We start from the raw sequence: 17,952 nt of genomic DNA on the forward strand, positions 1-17,952 counted from the left end.
ACACACTTGCATCATGACATAAATATCCATTTATTAGATAGAAATACTGTTAAATAATAATATTTATGATAAAATCATTCATTAAACATATGCTTGATTAGATAGAAAATGGTTTTGTAATATATAGATTACTCATTTATTAAGTTTAATGTTCCTGGCAAAATACTGGATAGTTTTAATAGAAATATTTTAAAAGTATTTCACAATTGAAAATAATTTTGTGTGAATAAATAATTCATCATAACAAAATATATCTAAAACAATAATAGTATTGTAATATTTATTTTTGCTAAAAAACGTTTTGAATCAAAATTCAAATCATAATAATTTTTGAGACTTTGCAACATAATACAATATATTTAACAATAATATTATTATTTTATATATTTTTTATTTTTAAAAAAAAAAATTTGTCCTGTCCAGCTTCTCAGGCAAATCATATAGTTGATGTAAATGCCCATACAGGCTGTTCAGATTTACTTTACAAAAGAGAAGTGTAGGATACTCCTCTTGTTGCCTTATTTGTATTTGACTTTAATAAATGTATTTATATTATCATTTGGTGCAGCCGAGCCGTAGCGGGAGGGGATAGAAAGAGGGAAAAAGGAAGACAGAGGGGGGAATTGTGGGGACAAGAGGGGGATTAGACAGAGAGACAAAAACAACAACAGCAAACACAACAATAACAACAACAACAACAATAGAGCAACATCAGCCAATACGATAGGCAAGGCAAGGCAAGGCAACTTTATTTGTATAGCGCTTTTCATACACAAGGCAGACTCAAAGTGCTTCACAGACAACAAAGTGAAATGAAAGAAAATAAAAGCAAAATTAAAATGCAGACAATAAAAATAAAAACAGTGCAGACGTTAAAAGTTAAAAGATTAAAAGATTTAGCTGAAAGCTAAGGTGAACATAAAAGTCTTCAGTCTAGTTTTAAAAGTAGTGAGAGTTGGGGAGAGTCTGACATCTTCAGGAAGTTTATTCCAGCTATGTGTTGCATAGTGACTGAATGATGATCTCCCTTGATTTGAGTTTACTCTTGGAACCGCTAACAGATTGGTCTCAGAAGATCTTAGTGATCTAGAGGGCGTATATAGTGGGAGCATATCAGTGATATACTTGGGCCCTAGACCATGTAGTGATTTATATGTGAGCAGGAGGATTTTGAAATCTATTCTCTGATGTACAGGGAGCCAATGTAAGGATTTAAGAATTGGTGTAATGTGCTCACATTTTTTGGTCTTTGTTAGAACTCTAGCAGCAGCGTTCTGAACAAGCTGTAGCTGCCTGACAGTTTTTTTGGGAAGACCTGCAAGGAGACCATTACAATAGTCTAGCCTACTGGTAATAAAGGCATGTACAAGTTTTTCTAAGTCTTGAGCTGACATGAGCCCTCTAAGTCTTTTTACATTTTTGAGGTGATAGTAGGCCGATTTTGTTACTGATTTGATGTGACTGTCGAAATGTAAATCAGAATCTAAAATAACCCCAAGATTTCTGGCTTTATTTGAGGTTTTCAGGGACAGTGATTGAAGGTGTTGGATGACTTTAAACCTTTCTTTTTTAGCACCAAAAACAATTATCTCAGTTTTATCTTCATTTAGTTGTAGGAAATTTTGGCACATCCAGTGTTTGACTTGCTCAATGCACTGGCACAGAAGATCTATGGGGCGATAGTCATTTGGTGATAGCGCTACATAGATTTGGGTGTCATCGGCATAGCAATGATGGTCAATGTTATTATTTTGCATGATTTGTCCTAGTGGGAGCATATAGATGTTAAATAAAGTCGGCCCCAAGATTGAACCTTGGGGGACTCCACACGTTACGTTGGTTGGTTCTGATACAAAGTCACCAATGGAAACAAAATTGTTCCTATCTTGTAGATATGACTTGAACCAGCTTAAAACTGTGCCTGAGATCCCCACCCAGTTTTCCAACCTGTCCAAAAGTATTGAGTGGTCGACAGTGTCAAATGCAGCACTGAGGTCCAAAAGCATTAATACTGAAGTTTTGCCAGAGTCTGTGTTTAGACGGATGTCATTTATAACTTTAAGAAGGGCCGTCTCTGTGCTATGAAGAGGTCGAAATCCTGACTGGAAGTTGTTGTGGCAGCCAGTAGAAGCCAAGAAGTGATTTAGTTGTTGGAGGACAACTTTCTCAATTATTTTACTTATGAATGGTAGATTTGAAATTGGTCTGTAGTTGTTGATAACAGAGGCATCTAGGCTCTGCTTTTTTAGAAGAGGTTTAATGACTGCAGTTTTGAAAGCCTTCGGGAAATTGCCCGATTTAATAGAATTATTAACTATTTGCAAGATGTCTGTTGATAGGCAGTCAAAAACATTCTTAAAGAAGTTGGTAGGTAAAACATCAAGGCAGCAGGTGGATGACTTTAGAGCTGTCACCGTTTCCACTAGAGTTTTAGAGTCTATGGCATTAAAGCTTGCCATCATTGCTGTGTTACTTTTGCCTAAATGGGGTGGTGATCCAACTTTTTTACTTGAGATATTGATGGTGCGTCTGATGCCTTCAATTTTATCAGTATAAAAGAATGCAAAGTCATTGCATTTCTGCGTGGAATGGAGTTCGGCTGGTATTTGTGTTGGGGGTTTAGTCAGTCTGTCAACGATTGTGAATAGGGTTTTGGCCTTATTTGTGTTGCTGTTTATGATATTGGAGAAGAATGTTTCTCTAGCACTTTTTAAGACTAAATTGTAGGCCTGGAGGCTCTCTTTATAGATGTCATGGTGAATATGAAGTTTTGTATTCCGCCAGATTCGTTCAGCCTTCCTGCACTCTCTTCTCTGGGCTGTTACAGCAGCAGATTTTCTCCAGGGTGCCTTTTGCTTGCCAGAAATCGTTTTAACTGTAACAGGTGCAATGATATCTATGATATTCACAATTTTGGAATTAAAGTTGCTTACAAGATCATCAGCATGACATGGGTTTAGAGGTGGTAGTGAGGAGATGGCGTTTTTAAAGAGGACATTAGCATGTTAATTTATGTACCGCTTTTTGACATTCTTTGATTCTGTTTGTGTGTCCGGAATTACAGAAATATTAAAGAAAACACAGAAATGATCAGACAATGAAGGATCAATCACAAGAACATCAGAAACATTGAGACCTTTTGTGATAATCAGGTCCAGGGTGTGTCCCTTATAATGTGTAGCCTCTTTCACATGTTGAGACAGTTCAAATGTGTCTAAAATAGTAAAAAGTTCTTTTGCGCCCTTGTCATTTAAATCGTCAATATGAAAATTAAAATCACCAGTTATAACCAGGCAGTCAAAGTCAGTGGAGATGCTAGACAATAGTTCAGTAAAATCATCAAAAAAATTTGCAGAATATTTAGGTGGCCTGTAGATAATTAACAAGAGAATTTTGGGAGAGCATTTCAACACAGCACACAGGTATTCAAATGATGTAAACTCACCGAGTGACATCTGTTTCCCCTGAAACATGTTTTTAAATATAGCAGCAACCCCTCCACCTCTTTTCCCCGATCTACATATATCAATGAAGTTATAGTTGGGGGGTGCTGTCTCGATCAGAATGCTTGCACTGTTATTTTGTTCCAGCCATGTTTCAGTTAAAAACATAAAGTCAAGTTTAGAAGTGCTAATAAAATCATTGACTAAAAATGATTTGCTATTCAGAGACCTGACATTGAGCAGACCCATCCTGATGGTGTTATTGACAGGCTTCCATGTTGGCTTTGATTTGGAGATAATAGGAATGAGATTGTTTAGGTTAGCAGGGTGGCTAAGTTTCCCAATGTTTACTCTCTTGGTAGTCACAACAGGGATGTAGAAGGTGCCATGATTTGATGTAGGCAACCTTGGGCCCAGCTGATAATGTGGTCTACTGCTGAACCCTTTTCTGTATCAGAAATATTCAGGACTGCTGTCAGGGCGAGGCGGGGTTTGCCGTAAGGGGGAGGGGGAGTGAGCAGCGTCAGAGCTGGGACGAACTACTGAAGGTGGACGTTGAGGGCGTGTAAGGGGTTGGCGTGAGAAAGGTGAAGTATGGCTGGGGGGTTGTGGAGCACGCCTTCGTGGAGGGGGTGGTGGAGGTGAGCGATGATCTAGGGGGGTAAAAATCTGAGTAGGGTGGGGCGTGAGTGGGGGTAGCTCCCGGAACTCCAAGGGGGAGAAGGGGGGAGAAAGGTCTACTTGAGGGAGGGAGAAAGATGGAGACGTGGATGGCTTGGGGGATGTGGGGGAGGGATCTTCACATGCATTCAGAATGGAGGGAGGGGCGGTAGAGGAGGATAGACACCTCTCCTCTTTGCTCTGGTGTATCTCATGGTCGACGTTCTCCTTTTGCAGTGGCGGTCCTCCTTCGACGTTCCTGATAGGCTGTGTTGTGTCTTCCTTCCTCGGTGGCTCCTCTTGTCTCTTGTCCTTGGCAGTGATGATAGATGCAAGATGCAGGAAGTGAAACATGTTGTTCATGAATAGCTTTACTCCCATCTTATTCAGGCAAAGTCCGTCTGCCTTAAAAAGATGCCTGCGGTCCCAGAAAAAGCTAAAATTGTCAATAAAATGCATTGAACGAGCAAGAAGTGCACTTGATAGCCACTCATTCAGCGAGTAAAGTCTACGATACATACAAACATGATGGTAAAACTGATAGCAAAGAATAAATTAGAGAAATAAATAATAATATAGAAATGACAATGAGCATTATTACACTACAAATGGAGCAATACAAATACCATTGATAATGAACAATACCAATAATTTACCTCTATTATCAACAATACAATTGTTCAAATGCAACAATACATATACGTAATGATAACTAGCGATACAAAAGAATGCAGAAAAATGGAGGGGAAGAAAGAGAAGCAACCTATATTAACCTTGTAGATTGTTATAGTAACAATAGGTTAAGCTTTGTCAGTGTGCCATGTGTTATACCCAGTTTACCCTAGGGCAACAACATTAATATATGTTTGATGAAACGTGATTATGTGCATGAGTGTATGTATGTATGTATATGTACTTGTATATGTACAGTATGTGTATATGTATATTTGTACAGTGAATGTATATGTACAGTATGTGTATATGTACAGTATGTGTATATGTGTGTTTGTACAGTGAATGTATATGTACAGTATGTGTATATGTATGTTTGTACAGTGAATGTATATGTACATGTATGTGTATATGTATGTTTGTACAGTGAATGTATATGTACAGTATTATATTATATAATATTATTTTCTTAGTAAATTTTTCTTATAAAACTGTTTTGAATCAAAATACAAATGATAATGCTGTGATCATTTCTGAGACGTAACACATAATTATTTATTGACTGGCAATATGTTTTATACGGTAATTGTTTTTTGTAATAAATTTGAAGAGGAAGTTGTTACACTTGCAAAAAAATGGCATCAAACTTCAAATATGAGTATTTGAAACCATATTTCAGCCGCCATTATGTGCTGTAGTGTAATAAGTGCAGGCAAATAAGTAGTCCTGTGACCAGCACATAAATTAGAACCCTGCTGTGGGGCGGACAGTGTTCTGACGGCGTTGTACCTCAGCCAACACGTAATACTTGTGTTTTTCTCAGGACTGTGCCAGTGAGCTTAACCTGAAACAACCCTCAGCCCTGCACACACCTCTCTCCTCACATGCTAAATATTCTCTTTCTCTACCTTTCAGCTATTTGAACGACTTGGAGAGGATAGCCAAGCCCGACTACATCCCCACGCAGCAGGACGTGCTGCGAACCCGGGTCAAGACCACGGGCATCGTGGAAACACACTTCACCTTCAAAGACCTGCACTTCAAGTAAGACTTTGTGCTACACGAGTTTATTATGCATGTGTGATAGAAAATTAAAAAAAGAGGACATTTTACACACATTTGCGGTGTGTGTGTGAGTGTAAAGTTTAGAATTCTAGCTTGAGTAATCCAACAAAGGCACACAAATGAATTTAAATGAGTAACAGCGCACTGGTCCTTAGCCTTTTTGCAATAAACTACCCCCTGTGGATTACCACCAAAATAGCATTTTTGGTTGAAAAGAATATCTAAGTCTGATTCATCACTGTCCACATTTGTCAGTATAAACAACCATCAAATAATTATAGTTGCATATTACTTACACATACAAAGTCTCCAAAGCAGAAGTGTATTAGAAAGTATCCAGTAACAAATGTGTCTGCATGATTCAACTTAATGATTATTGTGGCCACTAAATGTCACAAAAAAAAACAATTACCACTCCAATTCAACTAAAACACAGCATAAGATGCAATAGATGGTAAACCGTGTGCAGCAGCGATATTTATTGATCTAACAAAAGCATTCAACACAATCAATCATAATATCTTAATTAATCAATTAGAACAATATAGCATCAGAGGATTGGTATGGAACTGGATAAAAAGCTACTTAACCAACAGGAGGCAATACGTTAAAGGCCTACTGAAATGATTTTTTGTTATTTAAACGGGAATAGCAGATCCATTCTATGTGTCATACTTGATCATTTCGCGATATTGCCATATTTTTGCTGAAAGGATTTAGTAGAGAAAATCGACGATAAAGTTCACAACTTTTGCTCGCTGATAAAAAAAAGCCTTGCCTTTACCGGAAGTAGCGTGACGTCACAGGAGCTAGTATTCCTCACAATTCCCCGTTGTTTACAATGGAGTGAGAGAGATTCGGACCGAGAAAGTGATGATTACCCCATTAATTTGAGCGAGGATGAAAGATTCGTAGATGAGGAACGTTACAGTGAAGGACTGGAGAGGCAGTGATGGACGTATCTTTTTTCGCTCTGACCGTAACTTAGGTACAAGCTGGCTCATTGGATTCCACACTCTCTCCTTTTTCTATTGTGGATCACAGATTTGTATTTTAAACCACCTCGGATACTATATCCTCTTGAAAATGAGAGTCGAAAACGCGAAATGGACATTTAAAGTGACTTTTATCTCCACGACAATACATCAGTGACACACTTAGCTACTGAGCTAACGTGATAGCATCGTTCTCAAATGAAGATAGAAACAAAATAAATAAACCCCTGACTGGAAGGATAGACAGAAGATCAACAATACTATTAAACCATGGACATGTAACTACACGGTTAAAAATTCTCAGCCTGGTAAGGCTTAACAATGCTGTTGCTAACGACGCTAAGGCTAATTTAGCAACTTAGCAACCGGACCTCACAGAACTATGATAAAACATTAGCGCTCCACCTACGCCAGCCAGCCCTCATCTTCCCATCAACAGCCGTGCTCACCTGCGTTCCAGCGATCAACGGCGCGACGAAGGACTTCATCCGTGGGTTTGGCGGCTAGCATCGGCTAGGCGTAGTAAGTAGTCCTTGTTGTGTTGCTGTAAGTATTGTACTTAGCCGCTAATACACCGATCGATCCCACCTACAACGTTCTTCTTTGCAGCCTCCATTGTTCATTAAACAAATTGCAAAAGATTCACCAACACAGATGTCCAGAATACTGTGGAATTTTGTAGAAGAAAACAAGAGGTTTCTGTATCGGGTTCGACGGGGTCCAACCACTTCCGTGGATTTTGTGACGTCACGCGCATAAATCATATCCAAAGGAGTTTTTCAACCGGAAGTGTGGCGGGAATTTTAAAATGTCACTTTATAAGTTAACCCGGCCGTATTGGCATGTGTTGCAATGTTAAGATTTCATCATTGATATATAAACTATCAGACTGCGTGGTCGCTAGTAGTGGCTTTCAGTAGGCCTTTAAGCTAGATAAAAATGTCAACAGAACTAAACATATCTTGTGGCGTACCCCAGGGATCAATACTGCGACCAGAATTATTCAATCTCTATATAAACGATATTTGTGAAGTTACAAAGGACTAGGAATGTCCGATAATGGCTTTTTGCCGATATCCAAAATTCCGATATTGTCCAACTCTTAATTACCAATACCAATATCAACCGATACCGATATATACAGTCGTGGAATTAACACATTATTATGCCTAATTTGGACAACCAGGTATGGTGAAGATAAGGTCCTTTTTTAGAAAATTAATAAAATAAGATAAATAAACTAAAAACATTTTCTTGAATAAAAAAGGAAGTAAAACAATATAAAAACAGCTACATAGAAACTAGTAATTAATGAAAATGAGTAAAATGAAGTGTTAAAGGTTAGTACTATTAGTGGAGCAGCAGCACGCACAATCATGTGTGCTTACGGACTGTATCCCTTGCAGACTGTATTGATATATATTGATATATAATGTAGGAAGCAGAATATTAATAACAGAAAGAAACAACCCTTTTGTGTGAATGAGTGTAAATGGGGGAGGGAGGTTTTTTGGGTTGGTGCACTAATTGTAAGTGTATCTTGTGTTTTTTATGTTGATTTAATAAAAAAAAAATTAAAAAAATTAAAAAAACATACCGATATTTTAAAAAAAACGATACCGATAATTTCCGATATTACATTTTAAAGCATTTATCTCTACAAAGGACTTAAAGTTAGCATTGTTTGCAGGGGACACGACTGCGTTTTGTTCGGGAGAGAACACACAGAAGCAAGTACAAATAACAGAAGAAATGAACAAATTAAAAAAGATAGTTTGACAAAAACAGACTATCTTTGAATCTAAGTAAAATTAAAATAATGCTATTTGGTAACTGTAGAAGAGAAGCACAAATACAAATAGACGGAGTAGACATTGAAAAGGTGAAAAAAAATCTAGTTTTGGGATGTAATAAAAGATGAGAAAATGATCTGGGAATCTCATGTACAAAAATATACAACATAAGGTGGCATGAAATATTCATATAGTGAACAAAGCAAAACATGTCCTGGACCACAATTCACTTCATATTCTTTGTGTTACCATATCTGAGTTACTGTGCAGAAATATGTGGAAAAACTACAACAAATACACTTCATTCACTAACTGTTACAAAAAAGATCAGTAACAATAATACATAAGGTTATGGAGGTCACACAAACACTTTATTTATTGAATCAAAAATACAGAAATTCAATGATTAGGTTAAAATTATGCACAAAACAATCTTTAACCAGCTACCCGAGAATGTACAACAATTGTTCTTAACAAAGGAAGAGGAATATAACCTTGGAGAAAAATCTAATTTAAAACATTTGCAAGACTTCAATCAATATGTGGAATTAAGTTATAAAATGGGTCAAGCAAAGAAGTCACACAATGTAGTAATATAAACACATTTAAGAGGATGTACAAACTAAAAGTGTTTACAAGAAAGAAGAATCAAGATAAAAATCTTGAACTTTGTTGAAAATGATATTATTCATCTCATGATGTCAATCACGACTAGCTTATCTATGAAGAGAACTGTAGTATTTCATTGATGTAAATTGTGTTCCAAGACGAGAACAGGAAGTGGGCATATCTGTTAGTAATTGCTATGGTTTGGAAAAGGGGTAGGATTAAATAAGCTTTGTTTGTGTTATGTACACTACCGTTCAAAATTTTGGGGTCACATGTAAATGTCCTTATTTTTGAAGGAAAAGCACTGTACTTTTCAATGAAGATAACTTTAAACTAGTCTTAACTTGAAAGAAATACACTCTATACATTGCTAATGTGGTAAATGACTATTCTAGCTGCAAATGTCTGCTTTTTGGTGCAATATCTACATAGGTGTATAGAGGCCCATTTCCAGCAACTATCACTCCAGTGTTCTAATGGTACAATGTGTTTGCTCATTGGCTCAGAAGGCTAATTGATGATTAGAAAACCCTTGTGCAATCATGTTCACACATCTGAAAACAGTTTAGCTCGTTACGGAAGCTACAAAACTGACCTTCCTTTGAGCAGATTGAGTTTCTGGAGCATCACATTTGTGGGGTCAATTAAACGCTCAAAATGGCCAGAAAAAGAGAACTTTCATCTGAAACTCGACAGTCTATTCTTGTTCTTAGAAATGAAGGCTATTCCACAAAAATGTTTGGTGTGACCCCAAACTTTTGAACGGTAGTGTATATATATTGTATCTGTACACGTTTGGAATAAACTTAAACTATAACCATAAGTCCATTCAATAATAAATAGGTGAATATTTTTCATACCTACAATTGTTCTCTGTTTGATTAATTCCACTTGATCAAGTCTTTTCTAAAAATATGCAATGAAGAACGTCAATTATCAACAAAAAAATGTATTGCAAATAAAGCTATCTGCATATTAAATATTCATCAATTTTGTGATTATAATACAATGTGTTTTGAAATGCAATTACACATTAATTGAATTGATATTTATTCTGTCTGTTTTATTTTATTTTTTCAAATCTTAAGCAGCCCCATTTGAGAACCAGTGCACTAGCAGACACTTTAATTCCTCCTGTATAGTTACATTTTTTCAAAATAAAATGTAAAAACACACATGTAAACCCTGTACCACAGGGGTCACCAACCTTTTTGAAAGCAAGAGCTACTTCTTGGGTAGTGATTAATGCGAAGGGCTACCAGTTTGATACACACTTAAATAAATTGCCAGAAGTAGCCAATTTGCTCAATTTACCTTTAACTCTGTTATTATTAATAATTAATGATATTTACACTTAATTGAACGGTTTAAAAGAGGAGAAAACACGAAAAAAATGACAATTGAATTTTGAAACATAGTTTATCTTCAATTTCGACTCTTTACAATTCAAAATTCAACCGAAAAAAAGAAGAGAAAAACTAGCAAATTCGAATCTTTTTGAAAAAATTTAAAAAATAATTTATAGAACATCATTAGTAATTTTTCCTGATTAAGATTAATTTTAGAATTTTGATGACATGTTTTAAATAGGTTAAAATCCAATCTGCACTTTGTTAGAATATATAACAAATTGGACCAAGCTATATTTCTAACAAAGACAAATCATTATTTCTTCTAGATTTTCCAGAACAAAAATTTTAAAAGAAATTCAAAAGACTTTGAAATAAGATTTAAATTTGATTCTACAGATTTTCTAGATTTTCCAGAATAATTTTTTTGAATTTTAATCATAATAAGTTTGAAGAAATATTTCACAAATATTCTTCGTCGAAAAAACAGAAGCTAAAATGAAGAATTAAATTAAAATGTATTTATTATTCTTTACAATAAAAAAAATAAATTTACTTGAACATTGATTTAAATTGTCAGTAAAGAAGAGGAAGGAATTTAAAAGGTAAAAAGGTATATGTGTTTAAAAATCCTAAAATCATTTTTAAGGTTGTATTTTTTCTCTAAAATTGTTTTTCTGAAAGTTATAAGAAGCAAAGTAAAAAAATAAATGAATTTATTTAAACAAGTGAAGACCACGTCTTTAAAATATTTTCTTGGATTTTCAAATTCTATTTGAGTTTTGTCTCTCTTAGAATTAAAAATGTCGGGCGAAGCGAGACCAGCTTGCTAGTAAATAAATAAAATTTTAAAAATTGAGGCAGCTCACTGGTAAGTGCTGCTATTTGAGCTATTTTTAGAACAGGCCAGCGGGCTACTCATCTGGGGCCGTACTTATCAAGCTTCTTAGAGTGCCATTTTACACTTAAGTCCTGAGAATTTGCGAAATTTAGTTCTACTCTCAAACTTAAGAATAAAAGCTTTTTATCAGCGTTCTTAAGTCTAAGAATCACTCCTACTCTCCACGATATTTAAGAGACCTTCAGAGGTGTCTTAAGTGGTTAGGAGTTGCCAGCAGGGGATGGCACTGAGGCGAGAGAGACGTGCGCGAACGTTCAGGGAACGGAACAATGTTTTTGTTTTTTTTATGACGAGCAGCTGATCAAACGGTATCATTTAGACAGAGCGGATATTATTTTTGTCACAGATTTAATACTTTTCGATTCCTTGTTGATTTCTGCATGTGTCTGCAGTGGGCTAGTATATATAGAGCCACCCACACCAGTTTCAAATTAGTTGCCTAATTAATGAATTGGAAAGAAAATGTTATGACAGTAGCGTATGTGTGTGGCCGTGAGGTGAGTGACGTCAGTGAGTGTGTGGGCGAGAGAAGAGAAGAGAGGGAGCGGTAGCGTGAGTGCCGGCGGGGACTAGTTTGTTTTGTATTATTTTGTAGTTTATTGTCAAAATATACACTCCCATTGTCCACTTAAATATTTCCAAGATATTTCTTTATTCTTAGACATCGGATTCCCTTCCGTGATTGGTCATTTCTATGGACACAGAAATGACGTCACCTAAAATTGCGTTTACGGCACATAGTAATGTCGTAATTCAGCTCTGAGTGTGACTCTTAAGATTCAGTCCTACACTTCGCTGAAAGTGTGAGTAAGACGCTTGATAACTAACTTTTAAGTGCAGCTTTCAGCCAAGAATTTATTTACTCTTAAGTCAACTCTTAGCAGACTTCTTAGGAGTAATTCTAAGAAGCTTGATAAGTACGGCCCCTGGTCCTTACGGGCTACCTGGTGGCCGCGGGCACCGCGTTGGTGACCCCTGCTGTACCACATTGGCTACAACATTAGGTACACCTGCACAATATATTCAGACAAAAGATAAAAAATACCGTTTACAAAGACAAGAATGCTCTTTATTTTTTACTGCTATTTAACTGCTTTTATTGATGCTAGCCAATGTTTAGGGAACAGCGTATGATGCGAACTACAGTATCAAACGTTTTGTTAAATCAATAATACGACTCTCTATTAATCATTACTCTGCATTATGTCTGACGGGGCCAAACCGTAAATACAGGAGACGTCATGGGATTGTGCAGGAGTACCAAATGTTGAGGCTTTGCATGTTTGTTTTTAAATGTTATTTAAACTATACATGAGGAATATGTGCACTGCAACGCCAAGTAATACTTTGCGTTTGGTGTGTGTGTAATGTAACGTAATAATTATGTCTCATATACCTGTCTGGGTGGATTTTTTATCTGAGTGAGGACGTAAAGCAGATTCCCTTACTTGTGTTTGTGTTGGCTGAGGTCCAGTGAGGAGACACACACACACACACACACACACACACACACACACACACACAAACACACACAGCTGAGCAGAAGAGCAGACACTATAAAGCCCATGAAAGTGTGTCAGTGTTATAACGATCTCTTGCTTACTCAGCCCCAAGCCGCTCGCTTAGTGGAACAGATTCTGCCTGTGAAAAGTGCTGACCTTGCAGAATGTACAGTAAAAGGCCGATCATACCGTTTTAGGGTGATGTGTGCTCCCACAGCAGCTGCTCAGGATGTGTTGACAAAGGAGGAGTCCCGGGAGGGCAACCTGGACACTCTTTTTTTTCTTTCTTTTGACCTCTTCTCTGCCCAAACACACGTTAATGTTGTTTGTGTGTGCGTGTTCTTGCAGGATGTTTGACGTGGGAGGCCAGCGCTCCGAGAGGAAGAAGTGGATCCACTGTTTTGAGGGCGTCACAGCCATCATCTTCTGTGTGGCCATGAGTGCGTACGACTTGGTCCTGGCTGAAGATGAGGAGATGGTGAGTTCCTTAAAGGCCTACTGAAAGCCACTACTAGCGACCACGCAGTCTGATAGTTTATATATCAATGATGAAATCTTAACATTGCAACACATGCCAATACGGCCGGGTTAACTTATAAAGTGACATTTTAAAATTCCCGCCACACTTCCGGTTGAAAAACTCCTTTGGATATGATTTATGCGCGTGACGTCACGAAATCCACGGAAGTGGTTGTACCCCATCGGACCCGATACAAAAACCTCTTGTTTTCTTCGACAAAATTCCACAGTATTCTGGACATCTGTGTTGGTGAATCTTTTGCAATTTGTTTAATGAACAATGGAGGCTGCAAAGAAGAACGTTGTAGGTGGGATCGATCGGTGTATTAGCGGCTAAGTACAATACTTACAGCAACACAACAAGGACTACTTACTTAGCAGACGCCTAGCCGATGTTTGCCGCCAAACCCACGGATGAAGTCCTTCGTCGCGCCGTTGATCGCTGGAACGCAGGTGAGCACGGCTGTTGATGGGAAGATGAGGGCTGGCTGGCGTAGGTGGAGCGCTAATGTTTTTATCATAGTTCTGTGAGGTCCGGTTGCTAAGTTGCTAAATTAGCCTTAGCGTCGTTAGCAACAGCATTGTTAAGCCTTACCAGGCTGAGAATTTTTAACCGTGTAGTTACATGTCCATGGTTTAATAGTATTGTTGATCTTCTGTCTATCCTTCCAGTCAGGGGTTTATTTCTTTTGTTTCTATATTTATTTGAGAACGATGCTATCACGTTAGCTCAGTAGCTAACTGTGTCACCGATATATTGTCGTGGAGATAGAGGTCACTTTAAATGTCCATTTCGCGTGCTCGACTCTCATTTTCAAGAGGATATAGTATCCGAGGTGGTTTAAAATACAAATCTGTGATCCACAATAGAAAAAGGAGAGAGTGTGGAATCCAATGAGCCAGCTTGTACCTAAGTTACGGTCAGAGCGAAAAAAGATACGTCCATCACTGCCTCTCTAGTCCTTCACTGTAACGTTCCTCATCTACGAATCTTTCATCCTCGCTCAAATTAATGGGGTAATCGTCACTTTCTCGGTCCGAATCTCTCTCGCTCCATTGTAAACAACGGGGAATTGTGAGGAATACTAGCTCCTGTGACGTCACGCTACTTCCGCTACAGGCAAGGATTTTTTTTATCAGCGAGCAAAAGTTGCGAACTTTCTCTACTAAATCCTTTCAGCAAAAATATGGCAATATCGCGAAATGATCAAGTATGACACATAGAATGGATCTGCTATTCCCGTTTAAATAAAAAAAATTCATTTCAGTAGAGTGGAAACACAAGTTGCCTCTATATTGAAGCTATTATTACCGTATTTTTTGGAGTATAAGTCGCACCGGCCGAAAATGCATAATAAAGAAGGAAAAAAACATATATAAGTCGCACTGGAGTATAAGTCGCATTTTTGGGGGGAAATGTATTTGATAAAAGCCAACACCAATAATAGACATTTGAAAGGCAATTTAAAATGTCTAAAGAATAGTGAACAACAGGCTGAATAAGTGTACGTTATATGAGGCATAAATAAGCAACTGGTATGTTAACGTAACATATTATGGTAAGAGTCATTCAAATAACTATTAACATATAGCAAGTGTTTTTCAACCTTTTTTGAGCCAAGGCACATTTTTTTCTTTTAAAAAATATAGAGGCACACCACCAGCAGAAAAGGTTAAAAAGATGAAACTCCACCAGGTTGTCGTGCCTTATCTTGAGTTTGTTGTTGTTTCCTGTGTGTAGTGCTTTAGTTTCGGTCTTGCGCTGTTATTTTAGTGAACCTTCCTGTTTTGTTGGTGTTCTCCTGTAGCAGCTCCATGCCTTCCTTTGAGCGCTATTGCCCGCACCTGCTTTGTTATTTTCGCAATCAAGACTATTGAAGTTGTGCGTACGCCATCCTTCTTTGTGGGGACATTGTTGATTGTCATCTCATGTACGGGGATGTGCTTTGTGGACGCCGTCTTTGCTCCACACGCTGTAAGTTTTTGCTGTCGTCCAGCATTCTGTTTTTGTTGACTTTGTAGCCAGTTCAGTTTTACTTTTGTTTTACATAGCCATCCCTATGCTTCAGTGCCTTTTTCCTAGCGGGACTCGCCTTCTGTTGATTTTTGGTTTAAGCGTTACATACCTTTTTACCTGCACGCTGTCTCCCCCTGTGCTCTGCATATTGGGATCACGACAAACCATCCTCGACACATTCCGACTTCTACAAAGCTATGAACTACCTGCTGCCACCTACTGGTATGGAGTATTACATGGCTACCCTGCCAAGCTCTACACAGCACAGGCACTAGACAACGGCACATTATTATTAGGGTCCGCACAGGACCTTTTCAAAAGGAATCCCAAAGGGAGTCCTTTTGCAATGGGACGAAAGGACCCTATTGAAATTGTAAGGTTTTATTATTATTCTTTCTTTCTTTCTTTCTTTCTTCTTCCGCAGCTTTGCGCACTACTTCGCCCCCCTTAACATGCTTCAAAACTCACCAAATTTTTTACACACATCCAAAAAGTGTGCCAGCAGACTTTAATATAAAAACCTAACCCCAAAAAATAAAATTGAGCTCTAGCGCCCCCTAGGAAAAAAAAATAACAAACTGCCTGTAACTCCCACTAGGAAGGTCGTAGAGACATGAAACAAAAACCTGTATGTAGGTCTGCTAAAGACCTACAACTCATAATTTTACATCGTCGGGCGAAAACCAACAGGAAGTTGGCAATTTCCCCTTCAAGACAAAAATGTACTAAAAACACAGTTTTTTACGTCTTTGACCTCTAATTTGACCCCCTTAAAATACTTCAAAACTCACCAAACTTCGCACACACATCGGGACTGGTAGAAATTGCGATCTCAAAAAATAACCGAACCCCGAAAATAAAAATTGTGCCCTTGAGCAATTTTTACATAAAACTGAGAAAAAACTGCTTTGTAGAGGAAAACTCAGACAAAACTGCTTATAACTTCCGGTAGGAACGTCGTAGAGACATGAAACAAATACCTCTATGTAGGTCTTGTCTAGACCTACATTTCATAGATTGACATCCTTCAGCGAAAATCAACAGGAAGTTTGTAATCTCCATTTCAAAACAACATTTTTGTACCAAACGGTCACCAAACATCAAACATTATCTCCTCTGAGCGCGTTTGTCGTTTCGGCTTCAAACTGCTACAGGAGAGAGATTGAACCCTTCTGATTAAAAGTTGACGTAAGAGTGGTGATTAGTGCTACCGTTTTGATTTTACGCGCCTTCAAAGACCCGCAGCACTGATGCTGCTACGGTGCCAAAAATGACAACGAAACTGCAATTAGACCTTCTTTGGCCTCAATACACACAATAGCCTATAATGACAATGTGAACTCAGACACAACTTCCTCTAACTCCCAGTACCAATATCGTAGAGACACGAAACAAAAACCTCTATGTAGGTCTCACTCAGGACTACCACTGGACAAAAGTATTGGACACCTAGGACTAGCACCTGCCAAAAAGCGGACCCGACCAATGCTGCTTGCAGCTTTAATTAGGGTCCGCACAGGACCTTTTCAAAAGGAATCCCAAAGGGAGTCCTTTTGCAATGGGACGAAAGGACCCTATTGAAATTGTAATGTTTTATTATTATTATTCTTTATTATTATTATTAGGGTCCGCCCTGTACCCTGTACAAAGGACTCCCTCAGGGAGTCCTTTGTACTGGTTACAAAGGAACCTATTGTTATTGTAAGGTTTTATTATTAGGGTCCGCACAGGACCTTTTCAAAAGGAATCCCAAAGGGAGTCCTTTTGCAATGGGACGAAAGGACCCTATTGAAATTGTAAGGTTTTATTATTAGGGTCCGCACAGGACCTTTTCAAAAGGAATCCCAAAGGGAGTCCTTTTGCAATGGGACGAAAGGACCCTATTGAAATTGTAATGTTTATTATTATTATTAGGGTCCGCCCTGTACCCTGTACAAAGGACTCCCCCAGGGAGTCCTTTGTACTGGTTACAAAGGAACCTATTGTTATTGTAACGTTTATTATTAGGGTCCGCACAGGACCTTTTCAAAAGGAATCCCAAAGGGAGTCCTTTTGCAATGGGACGAAAGGACCCTATTGAAATTGTAAGGTTTTATTATTATTATTATTCTTTATTATTATTCCGCAGCTTTGCGCACTACTACGCCCCCCTTAACATGCTTCAAAACTCACCAAATTTGACATACACATTAAACCCCGGGTACAGCACACTTTAGTGGTAAAAAAAAATACCAAAAATCAACATTGCTCTCTAGCGCCCCCTAGGAAGAAAAATGCCTCTAACTCCCACTAGGAAGGTCGTAGAGACATGAAACAAAAACCTGTATGTAGGTCTCAGTTAGACCTACAATTCATAATTTCACTTCTTCGGGCGAAAACCAACAGGAAGTTGGCAATTTCCCCTTCAAGACAAAAAATGACTAAAAA

The 17,952-nt window shown here is 37.9% G+C and overlaps 1 protein-coding gene across 1 annotated transcript in view; it reads left to right on the forward strand.

The window, feature by feature from the left end:
- The window catches only part of LOC133643318 (guanine nucleotide-binding protein G(i) subunit alpha-2), a 153,549-nt gene that overhangs the window by 112,404 nt on the left and 23,193 nt on the right, over nt 1-17,952 (forward strand). The window contains exons 5-6 of the mRNA XM_062037810.1: nt 5,691-5,819; nt 13,338-13,467. Of these exons, the coding sequence (XP_061893794.1) occupies nt 5,691-5,819; nt 13,338-13,467 (259 nt within the window). The remainder of the gene's footprint in view (nt 1-5,690; nt 5,820-13,337; nt 13,468-17,952) is intronic.

The sequence above is a fragment of the Entelurus aequoreus genome, linkage group LG26, assembly GCF_033978785.1.
Source record: "Entelurus aequoreus isolate RoL-2023_Sb linkage group LG26, RoL_Eaeq_v1.1, whole genome shotgun sequence".
Classification (NCBI taxonomy): domain Eukaryota; kingdom Metazoa; phylum Chordata; class Actinopteri; order Syngnathiformes; family Syngnathidae; genus Entelurus; species Entelurus aequoreus.